Here is a 13,475-nt window from a genome sequence, read left to right on the forward strand (position 1 = left end):
TGGCTGTGGTTCTGCTTAATTTGTCATCTTTCACCCAATGGCAGACTTCACTGTGAGGGGGATTTTAAGTAAACTGGGTGTTGGTAAATCATGCTGTTGGCAATGTTACCCTCACTACTTAGCCCTGTGAATACTTTACAGTATCAATTGAAGAACGATTAGCTTTGTCAGGTTCTTATTGATATAAGTTGGTATTTTACAACTATTCTTTGCTTTATGTATTGATTGGCACAGTAACAATTAGTACTATCTTGCTTGTCCCTGGGGGGAAAAAAAGTTTCATAACCTTTTGGGCAAGGCTGGCAGATTTCAAATTCTCCTCCTTACCACATTAGGCCGCAGCATTTCCTTTTCTGTAACCCTCTTTGTCTCTGATTTTTTCAACAGAGCTCTCGCTCCTGGGCAAGAACAGAAGGTAAGCCTTTATTTTTTACAGTCTAATGACATCACTTTGCGCTTGAATCACATGCGTGCTTCTGGAATGTCAACCAGTCAGTACAGGATTGAGACCAATCAAATGTTTCGCGCATGACAGTCCTACCAAGCCTTTGTTATGTTTTTTTGACATGAGCTGTTCTTTGTTCTTGTAATATGGATTGTTTCCCTCTATGCTAATTGTTGTAGCGTCAAAGATGTATGTGTGTCCAATGGCAATGTCACTTATGATTGTCAGCGTGGTCAAGCTCTCCTGTGGTGACTGGTCACACATTGCATTAAGCACAGCGGCACCATTCAAGTTTGTTTGGTTGGCCTGTCTGATTAAGAATACCAAATAACAAAAAAACACATCCAAACTTGCTCGTGTTTGTGTAGCTGGCATGTTTTCACAGCATCCGTTATGGAAGAGCACAATCCCAGACGGAACGTTTGCCAAGTTGCTTCTGCGTCCCTCCAAACACTGACCTCAGTCAGAGAGCCCAGGACTCCCCAAAACACCCCCCCCCCCACACCACACACACACACACACACACACACACACACACACACACACACACACACAGAGTCAGATATTTAATCTCCAGCAGACACTGTAGAACAGAGATGTAAATATACATTGACATGTTGAGCTCCTGTGAGAAATTAATCACGCTCTCATGTCTCCTGTGTAAACCTTAAAAAAAAAAAACCAAAAACTATGAAATGGGTGGAAAATCGCCCCCTAGTGGATGTGGTCAGCCATTATCCCACTGCATGAAATCCATCACACACACACACACACAACTCCCAGTCGAATCCAAGGCGTATCAGTTAAAGTTAATTCTTTGGAGCCGGCTCAAGTGCTGAATAGCCGAGCCAGCAGAAATGTGAAAGTATCTGTCCGGGCCAGTCTTGGCGGATGCCCAGAGTAAATATTTGTCAGAGAATTGGGGCGTGTTCACACTTCTTAAGCATTTCCTCAGGACGCACTCACAAGAATAGGCTATTGGCAGCGGATCTGTGTTCAATGACTCAACGCATTTGTTAAGTGCCAACTGTCCAAAGGCTCTCTGATGGAATACTACTAAACTAATCTGAACCTTCAGTCTGTGATTGTGCCATTACTCAAAGGGAAAAAGCCAGCGTGTGCATATATCTCTGCATTGTATGTGTGTGTGTGTGTGTTCACGGTTTTGTGTGTGTTCACATTTTACGTGTGTTCACTTTTTGACTGCATGGTGTTGGTTTGCTGCTCTGTTTGTGTGTGTGTGTGTGTGTGTGTGTGTGTTCTCCCACATGCAGGACTCGCTTGCTCCTGCCTCCAGTCTGCCCAAGTACTCATTTGCCCCCAGCACGGCCATAAACAAGATGGCACGGCCGTTCACGCCAGGGGGCGGCACTGCGGGCACGGGCCCCGTCATCAAGCCTGTGTCGTATAAGCTTAACTCGGGCACTAGCATGTCACAACCACACAATGGGTAGGTGTGCGTCACAGCCCTTTGGATTCTATTCTGTCTGTCTCTCCATTACCCCTTTACTCTTTTTCTGTTTCACCGGAGGCTCGTATTGGATCTGTATCTGAATCTGGAACAGTTATGTTGACTGTGTGTGTGTGTGTGTGCGTGTGTGTGTTTTCTGCTGTGGAGAACATCGAGTGAGTGATTGACACAGTATGTGGAGCTAAGGTTGCACGGCTTTTTGAGAGAGATGGACTCCAAAGCTGACTCCAAGCCCCCATCTCTCCTCTGGCCGAATGTGAAGTGGGATTGAGACAAGGATTTCCGCGTCTGCTGAATCCGCAGTAGTCGTGGTGCGGAGAGACAGCTGGACACTCTACGGGATCAGAGTGACCTGAAAAGACGGAGATGGGGGTTTTTTAGGAAAAAAAAGAAGAACGAAATGTTTCTCAGTGTTATGTTAGCATCAACATTCCTGAGTGGTGAGCAGAAGAGAGAGGTGTGTGTGTGTGTGTGTGTGTGTGTGTGTGTGTGTGTGTGTGTGTGTGTGTGTGTGTGTGTGCGTGTGTGTCCAAAAGCGCGCCCGCCCACCCGCTCACCCACCCGTCCTCCTGCTTGCCTGTGCGACTTTCATCTCTCGAATTCGGAGCTCATTTAGTGCAGGCAGGGCCCCAGGCTTCTGATAAACAGAGTGTGTTGTGGGGCAGCTGCTCTTGGTTACCTTCTGGACTCGCCGGACTGAATGCCAATCCGCTCGGCCGGCCGGCCAAAAAATGCCCCGCCGAGCGGTGCCGAGCCGAGTGGCTGTCTGCGTTTTTGTCGGAAGAGATGATAACACGGTCACGCACGCAGAGCTGGAGGGGAATTTTGATCCTGCCACGCAAACACACCAGCCCTCTCTCGCCTCCGACGTTTAGCAATGCCAGATTATTTACGAGCCGTGCATATGTATTTTTTCAAGTCTAGAAAACGGAGACAAGGATGATCGAAAAACTACGGGAAGAAGTCTTTCAGTTTTTCCATGAGTCTTTGCAAATGGAACCAGAGGGTTGTGCAGGTCTAAGGCCTGTGAAGGTTCACTGGAGGAGGGGGTTGAAGGGCTGACTTTTGGCCAGGTCTTGATGTTGTCGGGGGCTGTTTATAGCTCACCCCCCCCCCCCCCCACGCTCCCCTTGCTCTCCCCTCCCCCCCCTGCCCATCCTCCCCAAACCACTCCCATAAAATCTGCTGAGTTCTCAAAGTGCTTTTACTGCTGGGGTGCCGGATTACTTAACGAGCCTTACTTGGAGAGGCCGCCATGTGGATCCTCACTCGTATATGTTTTTACAGCTTGGAGCCATTCGCCGTCCAATTTACAAATTACAAAACCTTGTCAGAGGGCTTTGTTTCAAAGTCTTTAAACATGCCTCAGATGTGGATATGGTGAGCTGCGTGTGCAGTCAGAGTGATGTTAGTGGGGATGGTGGAGTCTTGTTTGTAATGCAGGGCCTGTTTGCCCAACAAACTGGTGTTGTGTTGCCAAGCCGCACTGGACGTAATGTGATCTGATTGCGCACCAAGGAGGAAGTGTTGACTTCACCATGATCTCAGGGGATTGGACGGGGTGTTGCATCACTGCTTTTGGTGTGTGTGTGTGTGTGTGTGTGTTGGCACATGTATGTTTGTGTGCGTGTATATGGTTTGTGTTTGTGTGTGCTTGCATATGAATATTTGTGTGTGTGTGTATGGTTTGTGTTTGCTGGCATATGAATGTGTATGTGTGTGTGTGTGTGTGTGTGTGTGTGTGTGTGTGTGTGTGTGTGTGTGTGTGTGTGTGTGTGTGTGTGTGTGTGTGTGTGTGTGTGTGTGTGTGTGTGTGTGTGTGTGTGTGTGTGTGTGTGTGTGTGTGTGTGTGTGTGTGTGTGTGTGTGTGTGTGTGTGTGTGCGCTGTTGGGGTTTATTGACGTTCAGCCTGCCCTTGCAGTGAAATGTGCCCGTGTCTGCATAACGTGCACCAAATGTTCCCGAGTGCTTCGGGGCGGTGTGTGGGGGGTTGGTGTGTGTTCCCGAACGCTTCGGGGCAGTGTGTGTGGGTGGGTTGGTGTGAAGCCGTTGGAAGATGCTGTAATGTCTTGGGGCATATTAATAAATGCTGCATTCTGACAGATGAGTTATGTTGACAGTTCTGCTGTCCCTCGGTTGTGACATTCGCGGGGCCAAGATAGGCTAACATACCACGACCTTTCACACCAGGTGGACAACAGGAGATTTTGTGTTGTCACCACCATTACACCATTAAGATGCCAGAGAACTCAATGGATTAGTCCCATGTCTCCCAGGACCTGACCCATCCCATCAGGTCCACTGTTTCCCACAGAATTGAATTCCATTTGTGGTGGTTGGTTTGCAGAATTAACTTGAATACAACAGTTTTTAACAAATTAGCACAGCGTGGTTATGATTCTAACCAGATTTAAGCACAATTTTTTAGTACAACCTGGAAAATCATTGTGTGGTGGTCAATGTTGATATTGTGGTGGGCCGCCACAAATAAGTCAATGTATGGGAAACACTGAGGTCAGATCAAGGCCAGATCTGGGCCACAGTTGGGCTGGGCTCATGCACTCCCAATGCACAGGAACACTAACCATGGTGACAAGCTTCAACTTGTTTCATAGGCACTCACAGCATGCGTGTTGTTTATTAAATCCTTTATTCCAATTCCTAACTAAAAAGATGTGTTTTGTGTTCTGCCTGTTCTAAAAGAATATGTTTTTTTTTCTGTTCTGCCTGCCTAGTGGTACCATGTTCTTTTCAGCCGGTTTACCTCTGTGTCTCTACTAATCTTTTCCTCTCCTTCTCTGTTCTGCTCTTCTCTTCTTTCTACCCAGCCGGTCGAGGGTGAAGAAAAGTCAGTAAACTTCTTTTTACTTTCTTTACTGTTTCTTTGTGTAGAGTTGAGAGTCCCACTCCACCCCAACCCCCATTTAGTCCCAGATCAGAAGCTAGTGTTACGTAGCAGGCCCTGGTCTGTCCTTTTAGCCCCAGATCAGAAGCTAGTGTTACGTAGCAGGCCCTGGTCTGTCCTTTTAGCCCCAGATCAGAAGCTAGTGTTACGTAGCAGGCCCTGGTCTGTCCTTTTAGCCCCAGATCAGAAGCTAGTGTTACGTAGCAGGCCCTGGTCTGTCCTACATTCTGCTGCTCTGCTGCTAGCCTTCATCTTATGTCTACATTCACCATGCCATACCTCTCCTCACTACCATACTTCACTAGCTCAAACTTCATATGAAATGACCTCCTCGCAGCTAGATTTTAAATCAGTATTCATTCTGTCGTCGCCTTATGACGGATGACTTTGTTTTGACTTTATTTGGGCAGCATTATTAGGTATTGATTGCCAGGTGTTATTTGATTAGGTTTCACAAACAGTGTGCCTGACAGATTTACTACAGAGGTCAGTTGGCCTGAAGTGGTGATGGTGATGGATGTGTGTTTGCTCTCTGTTGTTTAAGCTGCTTCTCTCTCTCTTTCTCTCTATTCTTATTTGTCTTTTTTTCTCCTCCCCCTTCATCTCCCTCCATCCCGTTTGTTCTGTGTGCGCCTGTCTGCGCTTCGTCAGAGGAGTGGCTTACTATGGAGACTTTGGTCAAGTCGGCAAGTAAGTCTGTTGCACTGTGGTGTTAGGAGTTTGAACGCATTGAGAAACTAGACAGTGGGAAAGTAATGCGGCAGCCAGGGACTTCCCGTGTGGCCCCAGTAGTCTGCTGATTTGCTCAGTCCTGTGGAGTAAACAGACCGTAATGGCATGAATCCAGCAGTTCAGTAATTAAAGTGTGAGTTACATCACATTTAATTAAAGTGCGAGTTATGTCCTCAAGGAATTTAAAAGTCAACAAAAGTGGTCGATAGTGAGTGCCTGGTGCAACTTGAAGTGCCCTAGAAAGAATTGAGTGTTACTATTTGGATAGAGTTTTTAATAATCTTACTGTCCAGCAAGAAGCTAGTGCTGTCTTGGTCAGTCTCCAAAGGATATGATCATCCGCTCCCCTGCCGCTCCCGTAGGTATGGTCTTCGGATGGACCCCTGCTTCATCCCCAACGACCGCAGTAAGAAGAGGTTGATGGAGGACACCCAGGACTGGCAGCCACGCACTGGCACCACCCAGTCACGCTCCTTCCGCATCCTCGCCCAGCTCACGGGCACTGACTTCAGTAAGCCAGGGCCGGCAAAGGGCCGAGCACAATCCCTCTGTGGGCGCCTGACTGGGAGCACTTGGGTTGGGTTGGGGGGTGGTGTTTGTGTGTGTGTGTGTGAAGCGGGGGGAATTTGTGTGTTTGTGTGTGACTTGTGTGCTCCTAAAGCATAACAGACAAGGGGACGAGAATGGAGGATGGTCCCTGAGGACGTCCGCGCGGGGAGAAAGGTCTTGGGGGCTTAGCTGTCCATCCTGCCACAGGATGTGGGCGCTAGGCAGAGGCCGTGTGAGGCCGTGTTAGCATCAGGTGCTAATGACTTAATGAGAGCTTGCAAGTCCGTTCATGAGACGCAGGAGGCTATCGGTGCCCGCTTTGGGCCGTTTAGTGCCGTTGCCCAGCTGACGTCTGTTCCATAATTGTTTTTCAAAAGGGACTTGTTCGGGTTTGACCTGAGGAATGCGAATGCTATGCCGTGTATGTGTGCCGTCAGCTTGGGATGCCTTTTATTCAGTGGTTCAGAAAGTAATCAGACAAAAATGCGCTGTGAAGCTTTGCGCGTGTGTGTTGTTTTTTGTTGTTGTACATCAGGCATGTGTGAGAACATTAAGGCAGATGAGATGGCGCGGCTTCACAAAAAACGTTTTTGTGCTGAAACACAGTTCTGAAATAGAACACAATGCATCTAATGTAGGGTCGGATCATGGTAATCATCTTCTAGCATGCGCTCAAAGATCCGAAACAAATGCATGTGGATTGTGACTTTTCCCAGGAGTATTAGTGTGTCTGGCCACTCTAAAGGGGATGTGCATGTTCCCCGTGGGCTTAGTGTAGGCATGCCTGTGCACTGCAGATGTTGCTTCACAGGCGGAGGACATTCTTTGATGTGTGTCTCTCTCCTGGTTCTCAGTGCAGGACCCAGACGATGAAACCATGAAAAGGGCCAGGTAAACCTGTGTGAAACGCTTCGCTCCTCTCCCAAGTGACATGCAGCCGCACGCTTGCTTGGGTTTGACCTTTTTGTTCATGTTCATTTTGGAGCTCCATTCCACCGCGCTCATAATTAGTCACTTTTTAATGCTTCCCCTCCATGCGAGCGAGAGGTGGATCAGCATATCACATTTAGAGATGCACATGCTACCTGTTGGTCTGGCAGTAGTGAAGTGTCTGTGTGTGTGTGTGTGTGTGTGTGTGTGTGTGTGTGTCTGCGTGTGTGTCTGTGTGTGTGTGTGTCTGTGTGTGTGTGTGTGTGTGTGTGTGTGTGTGTGTGTGTGTGTGTGTCCGTGTGTGTGTGTTTACTTTTTGATTGCATGGCCATTGAGTAGTTAGGAGCGCTGCTTTGCATGTACTTCTCCTGTTTCTCAAATGTGCCTTCTGACTTCTTTTCTCTTTCCTTCACCTTTTATTTTTCCTCCATGCTGTCTCTCTGTTTTTCATCCCTCTATCTCTTTATGTACTCTTCCTCTTGGTATTCTTTTTATCTATCTATTCTTCTCTTCTCTCCTTCTCTTCTATCTTCTTACTTCTCTTCTCTTCTTTCCTCTTCTCTTCCCTCCTCTCTTCTTCTGTTTTTCTCTCTCCTCTCCTCTCCTCCTCTCCTCTCTCCTCATCTCCTCTCCTTCATCTACTCTGCTCCTCGGTCCGGCTAGGGAAAAGTTCCTTAGTGAGATCCAGAGTCCCCGCTATGCCCGGCTGAGGGACTGGCATCATGACCGCTCCGCACGATCCCTCAATATCAAATCCTGAGCGACCGTCTGTTCCCCTGTCATCATGGACAACAGCGGGGGCCTGTTTCCGAAACAAACAACGCAAGCGACGATGACGATGACGATGACTATGACAACGATGATGATGATGATGATAATGATGATGATGATGATGATGACAATGGTCATAGATGATTAATTTATACAACTGAAAAACAACAAAAGTCATCCACGGTGATGACTATTATGATACCACATGCTTGAGCTGAGGAAAGGGCTCAGGAATGGGGGGTTAAGCCTGTACTTAAGTAAACATAAAAAACTTAGAAAAAGCTTGACTAAAAATAGCAAAAAAGAAACTAAATGTGAATATTAGTAAGACGTTCAGCCGATACCATAACACGACAAAAGTGGATCCACGCATACTGAGCCTGCCAGCCTCTCTGCCAAGAGTGCCTCTTTCCACAGGAGTGTGTGTGTGTGTGTGTGTATGTGTGCGTGCGTGTGAGGGTATGTATGCGTGCGTGCATGTGTGGCCTCTGTTTCATGGTTCTAGTAAGTTCCGTGAACGCTGTCGTTAAATCCGGGAGAGTTCCTCAGCAGTGGAGACTGCAACCTTTTTATTCCTCTCCAGATGTACTGTTCCAGCCCTCTGTGACCTCTCCCTCTCTCTCTCTCTTTCAAATTTTTTTTCTCTCTCTCTTTCTATTTCCCTTTCTCTTTCAAATGTAGTCATCTTATTGAATGGCAGGACACCTACTAGGCTAGATTGCCAAAACATTTAGATTGGCATGAAAAAAGGGACAGTGAATATATGTTGGAGGAGATGTATGTATACATTGATGTTTTCTCTCTATTTTTTTCCTTTGCTCTGTATTCCACCTATTGTATGCTCCACATCTTAATTTTTCCATCTCTGAGCTCTGAATCTATTTTGCTTTGGATTTGTCTTTTTTTTTCTTTTTCTTCCTCTCTGTTCCTCTCTCTCTCCATTAAGCAAGACAAGAGAACTGTTCTGTGACTGTCTCTTTTCTCTCCATAGTCAATACATAAAACATAAAGAAAAAAAGACCTCACCCTGTCATCTGTCTTCTGTTTCTCTTTATGATGTTATCTGTCACTATTCTGCTGTCTCATCACTTCTAGAACTTTCTAGCAAATAGCTTTCTAGCTAACCAGTGTCAACTTTACCTCAGGATCAACTCCATCTCTATAAAATAGTGCTTATAATCTACACTGACTTCACAGTAAAACCTTAATATGGGAACACCAGAACATTACACAACACCGCACAACATTACTTTCACAAATACACACTCTAATAAGTTTAATACGTCTATTAAGCATTCTGAAGTCTTCTAAATATTGTCTTAATGTAGCTGCATAATTAGACACATTGTGAAGAATGTGCTAGTCCATTATTGTGTGTAGTTGCGGCAGTGAGGGGGATTTAAACTATGGCAGTGGGAAAAGTGATTGAGAGAGACTAGGTAATGATCTGGATGCACCTTCTCTCTAATGAGCTCACTTAGACGCTCAGAGTGCATCGTTATGGGTTATTCACAGTTATTAAAAGTCTTGAGTCCATCAAGAGGTGAGGGTGGCACACATCAGAGTGGTAGCTGTATTTAGACATGATTAGACCTAGATGTGGCACCATTTTCCCTGCGAATGAGTGTTTTTAAAAGCACTGCTCAGTGTAATTGAGAGGGAGTTAGTGATAAGATATGCTGATAGATTCAGTGCAGTTGTCACTGAAAGTTTTTTTTTTTTTCTTTTTTTTTTCTTCCCCCGAGAAGCTAAGGCATTTTTTGAGCTCTGCTCGTGTGGAGTTGAGTGTTTCCGTGGGATGATTGGACTGTCTGCCATATGCAATCACAACTCAAGAGCGCCTGGAACAACTGCCCCTGTGAGACCAGTCTGGCACACCACACAGCTGTATTAAAATTCACTATTTCCTGGAGGCAAAGTACACTCTCTCACCAGGTGCTTCTATCTCCCTCTCACTTGCTCTCTCTCTCTTTCTCTCTCTCCCTCTTTCTCTCTTTCTCGCTATCTCTCTCTCTCTCCGTCTTTCTCTTTGTCTTTCTCCCTCTTTCCCTCTCTTTTGTGTACACAGATGCCTTCCCACAGCAGCTGAGAGCCGAGAGCCCATGCAAACACAATTAGGCTGAAAAAAATAACACACTTTTAAGAGCCTTATTTACTTAGAGTCCCCATCGGCACGGGCTGTTTGCTCCACTTACAGCTTTTGCTTTAAGAGAAAGTAAAAGAAACAAACAAAAAAAGCCAGCAAAGACAAAACAAAACAAAACAAAAAAAACCCTCAAAATATGTTGGGTATTGTGAAAATACCTGTGAGAAATGTTGGTCAAAGTGGCATTGAGTGTGCACACGCACCAGGGCCCCCCTGGGGTAAACAAAGGCTTATTGTAGTGAGCTGAATACTGTTCAGCCCTCTGCCAAGTGACCCACACAGACTCCGAAGGACCGCCGTGCCCATGGATGGGTGTCTATGAGCAGGGCACACACTCTCAGTCTCCCTAATGGTCCTAATTGTCCGCTAAGCAGAGAGCTCCCGTAAAAGCGCCATCACAGGTAATGGGGTAATTGTGCGTGCTGCGCTTAAGCTGAAACAGTATTGCCAAGATGCTTAGGCAACAAGTGTGAACATTGGACATGGGTGCTTACGGACTGAACCATCTGGCAAAACGTGGAACCATTTGAATTTTCCACTGGGAACTTTCCAGAGGGATTTCTCATGACAGTAGCTCTAATCCACTATTGCCAATACAATATATTATTATTACTGTGACCATCCTCTCATCCCACGTGTTCGTCTTTTGAGGATGCTCTCCTAAGGCTAGTTTGTTTTTCTTCACAGTCATGGGCCAGCGTCATCTCCCTCTAAAGCCAAACCAGCAGAGAGACCGGAGGCAGTTCCAGGTAAGCCGGACTGGCGTGGCAGGCGTTTACCGGTCCAGTGCCTTGACCTGTGGCTAACTTCACTTTTTCTGTTGTGAACATCAATATCATCGTGTGAGATAGACTGCAATTACAAGCGCCACGCAGACACTTGGACCGAAAACAGCCTCAGCTGTGCCGAGACACGTCGAGGAAAAAAAAAAAAAAAAAGAAAACAGAACAAAAAAAAAAGGTGTTTTTCACTTCACGGTGTTTGTGTCAAAGCACAGCTGAACATAATGGGCCCACCATCAAATACAGCAGCTGTTTGTCTCCCACCGGTCCTAACCCAGGCAGCTGTGGACTCTTTCCAGTGGGCCAGTTCTGTGGCGCGTCCGGCCCAGGTCTGTTCCCAGAATTCGCTACGACGGCTAGCTGCGCTCTGGGTCCAGTCACTCATGTCTGACCGCGACAGTTGCCAAGTCCTGGTGTGTCCCCATACCAGACAGCACCACCTCCATCTTCTCCTCCTAGCTGTGTGCTGAGGGACTAGATGCCGGCTGTAGTGCTGCGATTACACGACTCAGTGACTCGTTCCATTAGGTCCATGCTACTGGTCATTGAGATAACTAAGTAACAGACAGAACAAGGGGCCCAATACAGTCCAGCTGCTCATCAATGCAAATGTAATGATGACACTTGTAAAATGAACTGCAAGAGTGCAGTGGGATGTGGAGCTAGTTATGGGCTATAGATGGGTTTTTATAGAGTCCATTTGCATGCGGAGCTAGTTATGGGCTATAGATGGGTTTTTATAGAGTCCATTTGCATGCGGAGCTAGTTATGGGCTATAGATGGGTTTTTATAGAGTCCATTTGCATGCGGAGCTAGTTATGGGCTATAGATGGGTTTTTATAGAGGCCAGTGGGATGGGAGGGGGGGCTCCATCATGTGCTGACCATCCTTACTGTCCTCTCCTTCTGCTTCAGCAGCGACTCCTGCTCCCAAGGCGCCTGCTGGGCCGCGGGCCCCCTCTGCGCGCCCCCCGTGGGTGACGGACCCCGACTTCGCCGACCGCTACGCCCCGGACAAGACGAGCACGGTGCTGACGCAGCACACGCAGCCGGCGGAGCCCACGCCCATGCAGAACCGCAGCTCCATCCTGCAGGCCGCCCAGCAGGGGCCCAACGCCACCGGGGGCGCTGGAGGCAACGGCCGCACCCCGCTCTGCGGTGCCTGCAACAAGGTCATCAGGTGGGTGTCTGCTGCCCCCTGTCTGTGGCCGCCCCTTACTGCACCCTCATAGAGACTCCCAGGCCTCTGGCTGTGGCCGCCCCTTACTGCACCCCCATAGAGACTCCCAGGCCTCTACTGCACCCCCATAGAGCCTCCCAGACCTCTGCACCCCCATAGAGACTCCGAGACCTCTGCACCCCCATAGAGACTCCCAGGCCTCTGCACCCCCATAGAGACTCCCAGGCCTTTGGCTGTGGCCGTTCCTTACTGCACCCCCATACAGTCCCAGGCCTCATGTTAAGGTCCTCCAGGTCCTAAGGTCCTTCACTCAGTCGGACTGTCCAGAGGTGTTAAACGGCAGCTTCTCTGGAGGCCGTGCAGGCTATAAGTGCAAAAAAAGGGAATGGAGATTTATTAGAAAAAAAGATTGACAAGGAGGTATCACATAGCGTTAAGTACAAGCTCACTTCAAACAGGGCTCTGAGCTCTGGCTCTATAGCACTTTGTGCTAAACCGGCGTGTCGGAGGGGTCTGACCGGACATCTCCATTAAGTGCCCCTTGTGTTCCCGAGCCTTTTCTTAGTGCTTTGTCCTGTTGTGGATCCCAACACTGCATCTTTCCACTGTGCTAATGTACAGGGTGAAGGTGTATGAGACATTTGTTTGTGTGTGTGGGTCTTTGTGTATGTGCATGCCTGTGTCAATTGTGTGTGTGTGTGTGTGTGTGTGTGTGTGTGTGTGTGTGTGTGTGTGTGTGTGTGTGTGTGTGTGTGTGTGTGTGTGTGTGTGTGTGTGTGTGTGCGCGCTTGGGTGTTTTAGAGGTCGCTATGTGGTAGCGCTGGGTCGTTCTTGGCACCCGGAGGAGTTCACCTGCTGTCAGTGTAAAGTGCTTCTGGACGAGGGAGGCTTCTTCGAGGAGAGAGGCTCGGTGTACTGCACCAAGTGCTACGACAACCGCTACGCTCCCAATTGTGCCAGATGTAAAAAGAAGATCACAGGGGTGAGTTTGGGTGGAGGGTTTCACACATATTTACAAATCAGTAGCTGTTATTATATCTACCAAATACCATTTCAGATCATATTCCATTATAAGAAGTTTGTGTATTAAAAGATTAGTCTGTTATTATATAAGAGTTTTCTTCATTACATTTGAATTACAGCATTAGTTACTTAGAGTAATAGCATTCATTAATAGCCACACACTATTTGTATGTATTTATATACAGTATGTGTGTATAACATGCTAAGAAAGAAGGCATTCAGTTCAAAAGAAGAGAGCTAAAAGCGTTGTTTGCGAGGGCTAGATTGATGGTGTGTGCAGGAAGGGTGTGGCGGGGGTTGTGTGGATCAGTGGCTGGTCAGTGCCCTCGTATGACAGAGAGCGGACGGATGGGCCGCCATGTCACATGACTAACTGCGCCAGGCTGCCCTGCTGCACCTGTCTCGCCCACTCCGCTGACAGACTGCGCTCATGCTCACCAGGCTAATGGGAGCTGCTAGGGCTGTGGGTTCAGAGAGTGAGTGTGAGTGTGAGTGTGAGTGTGAGTGTGAGTGTGAGTGTGAGTGTGAGTGCGGGTTTATGT

At 47.6% G+C, this 13,475-nt stretch overlaps 1 protein-coding gene across 3 annotated transcripts in view; it reads left to right on the forward strand.

Moving 5' to 3' along the window:
- Positions 1-13,475, forward strand: part of pdlim7 (PDZ and LIM domain 7) — a 34,898-nt gene that overhangs the window by 16,403 nt on the left and 5,020 nt on the right. For 2 of the 3 annotated variants that reach the window (XM_076291760.1, XM_076291762.1), the window contains exons 4-8: positions 388-415; positions 1,720-1,895; positions 10,637-10,698; positions 11,646-11,910; positions 12,712-12,892. In XM_076291760.1, the coding sequence (XP_076147875.1) occupies positions 388-415; positions 1,720-1,895; positions 10,637-10,698; positions 11,646-11,910; positions 12,712-12,892 (712 nt within the window). The remainder of the gene's footprint in view (positions 1-387; positions 416-1,719; positions 1,896-10,636; positions 10,699-11,645; positions 11,911-12,711; positions 12,893-13,475) is intronic. The other variant, XM_076291761.1, reaches the window with a different exon arrangement.

This window comes from Alosa pseudoharengus, unplaced genomic scaffold, assembly GCF_046254945.1.
Source record: "Alosa pseudoharengus isolate Yale_2024_CS ecotype anadromous, Long Island Sound unplaced genomic scaffold, YU_APseudo_1.1 YU_APseudo_1.1_scf_19, whole genome shotgun sequence".
Taxonomy (NCBI): domain Eukaryota; kingdom Metazoa; phylum Chordata; class Actinopteri; order Clupeiformes; family Clupeidae; genus Alosa; species Alosa pseudoharengus.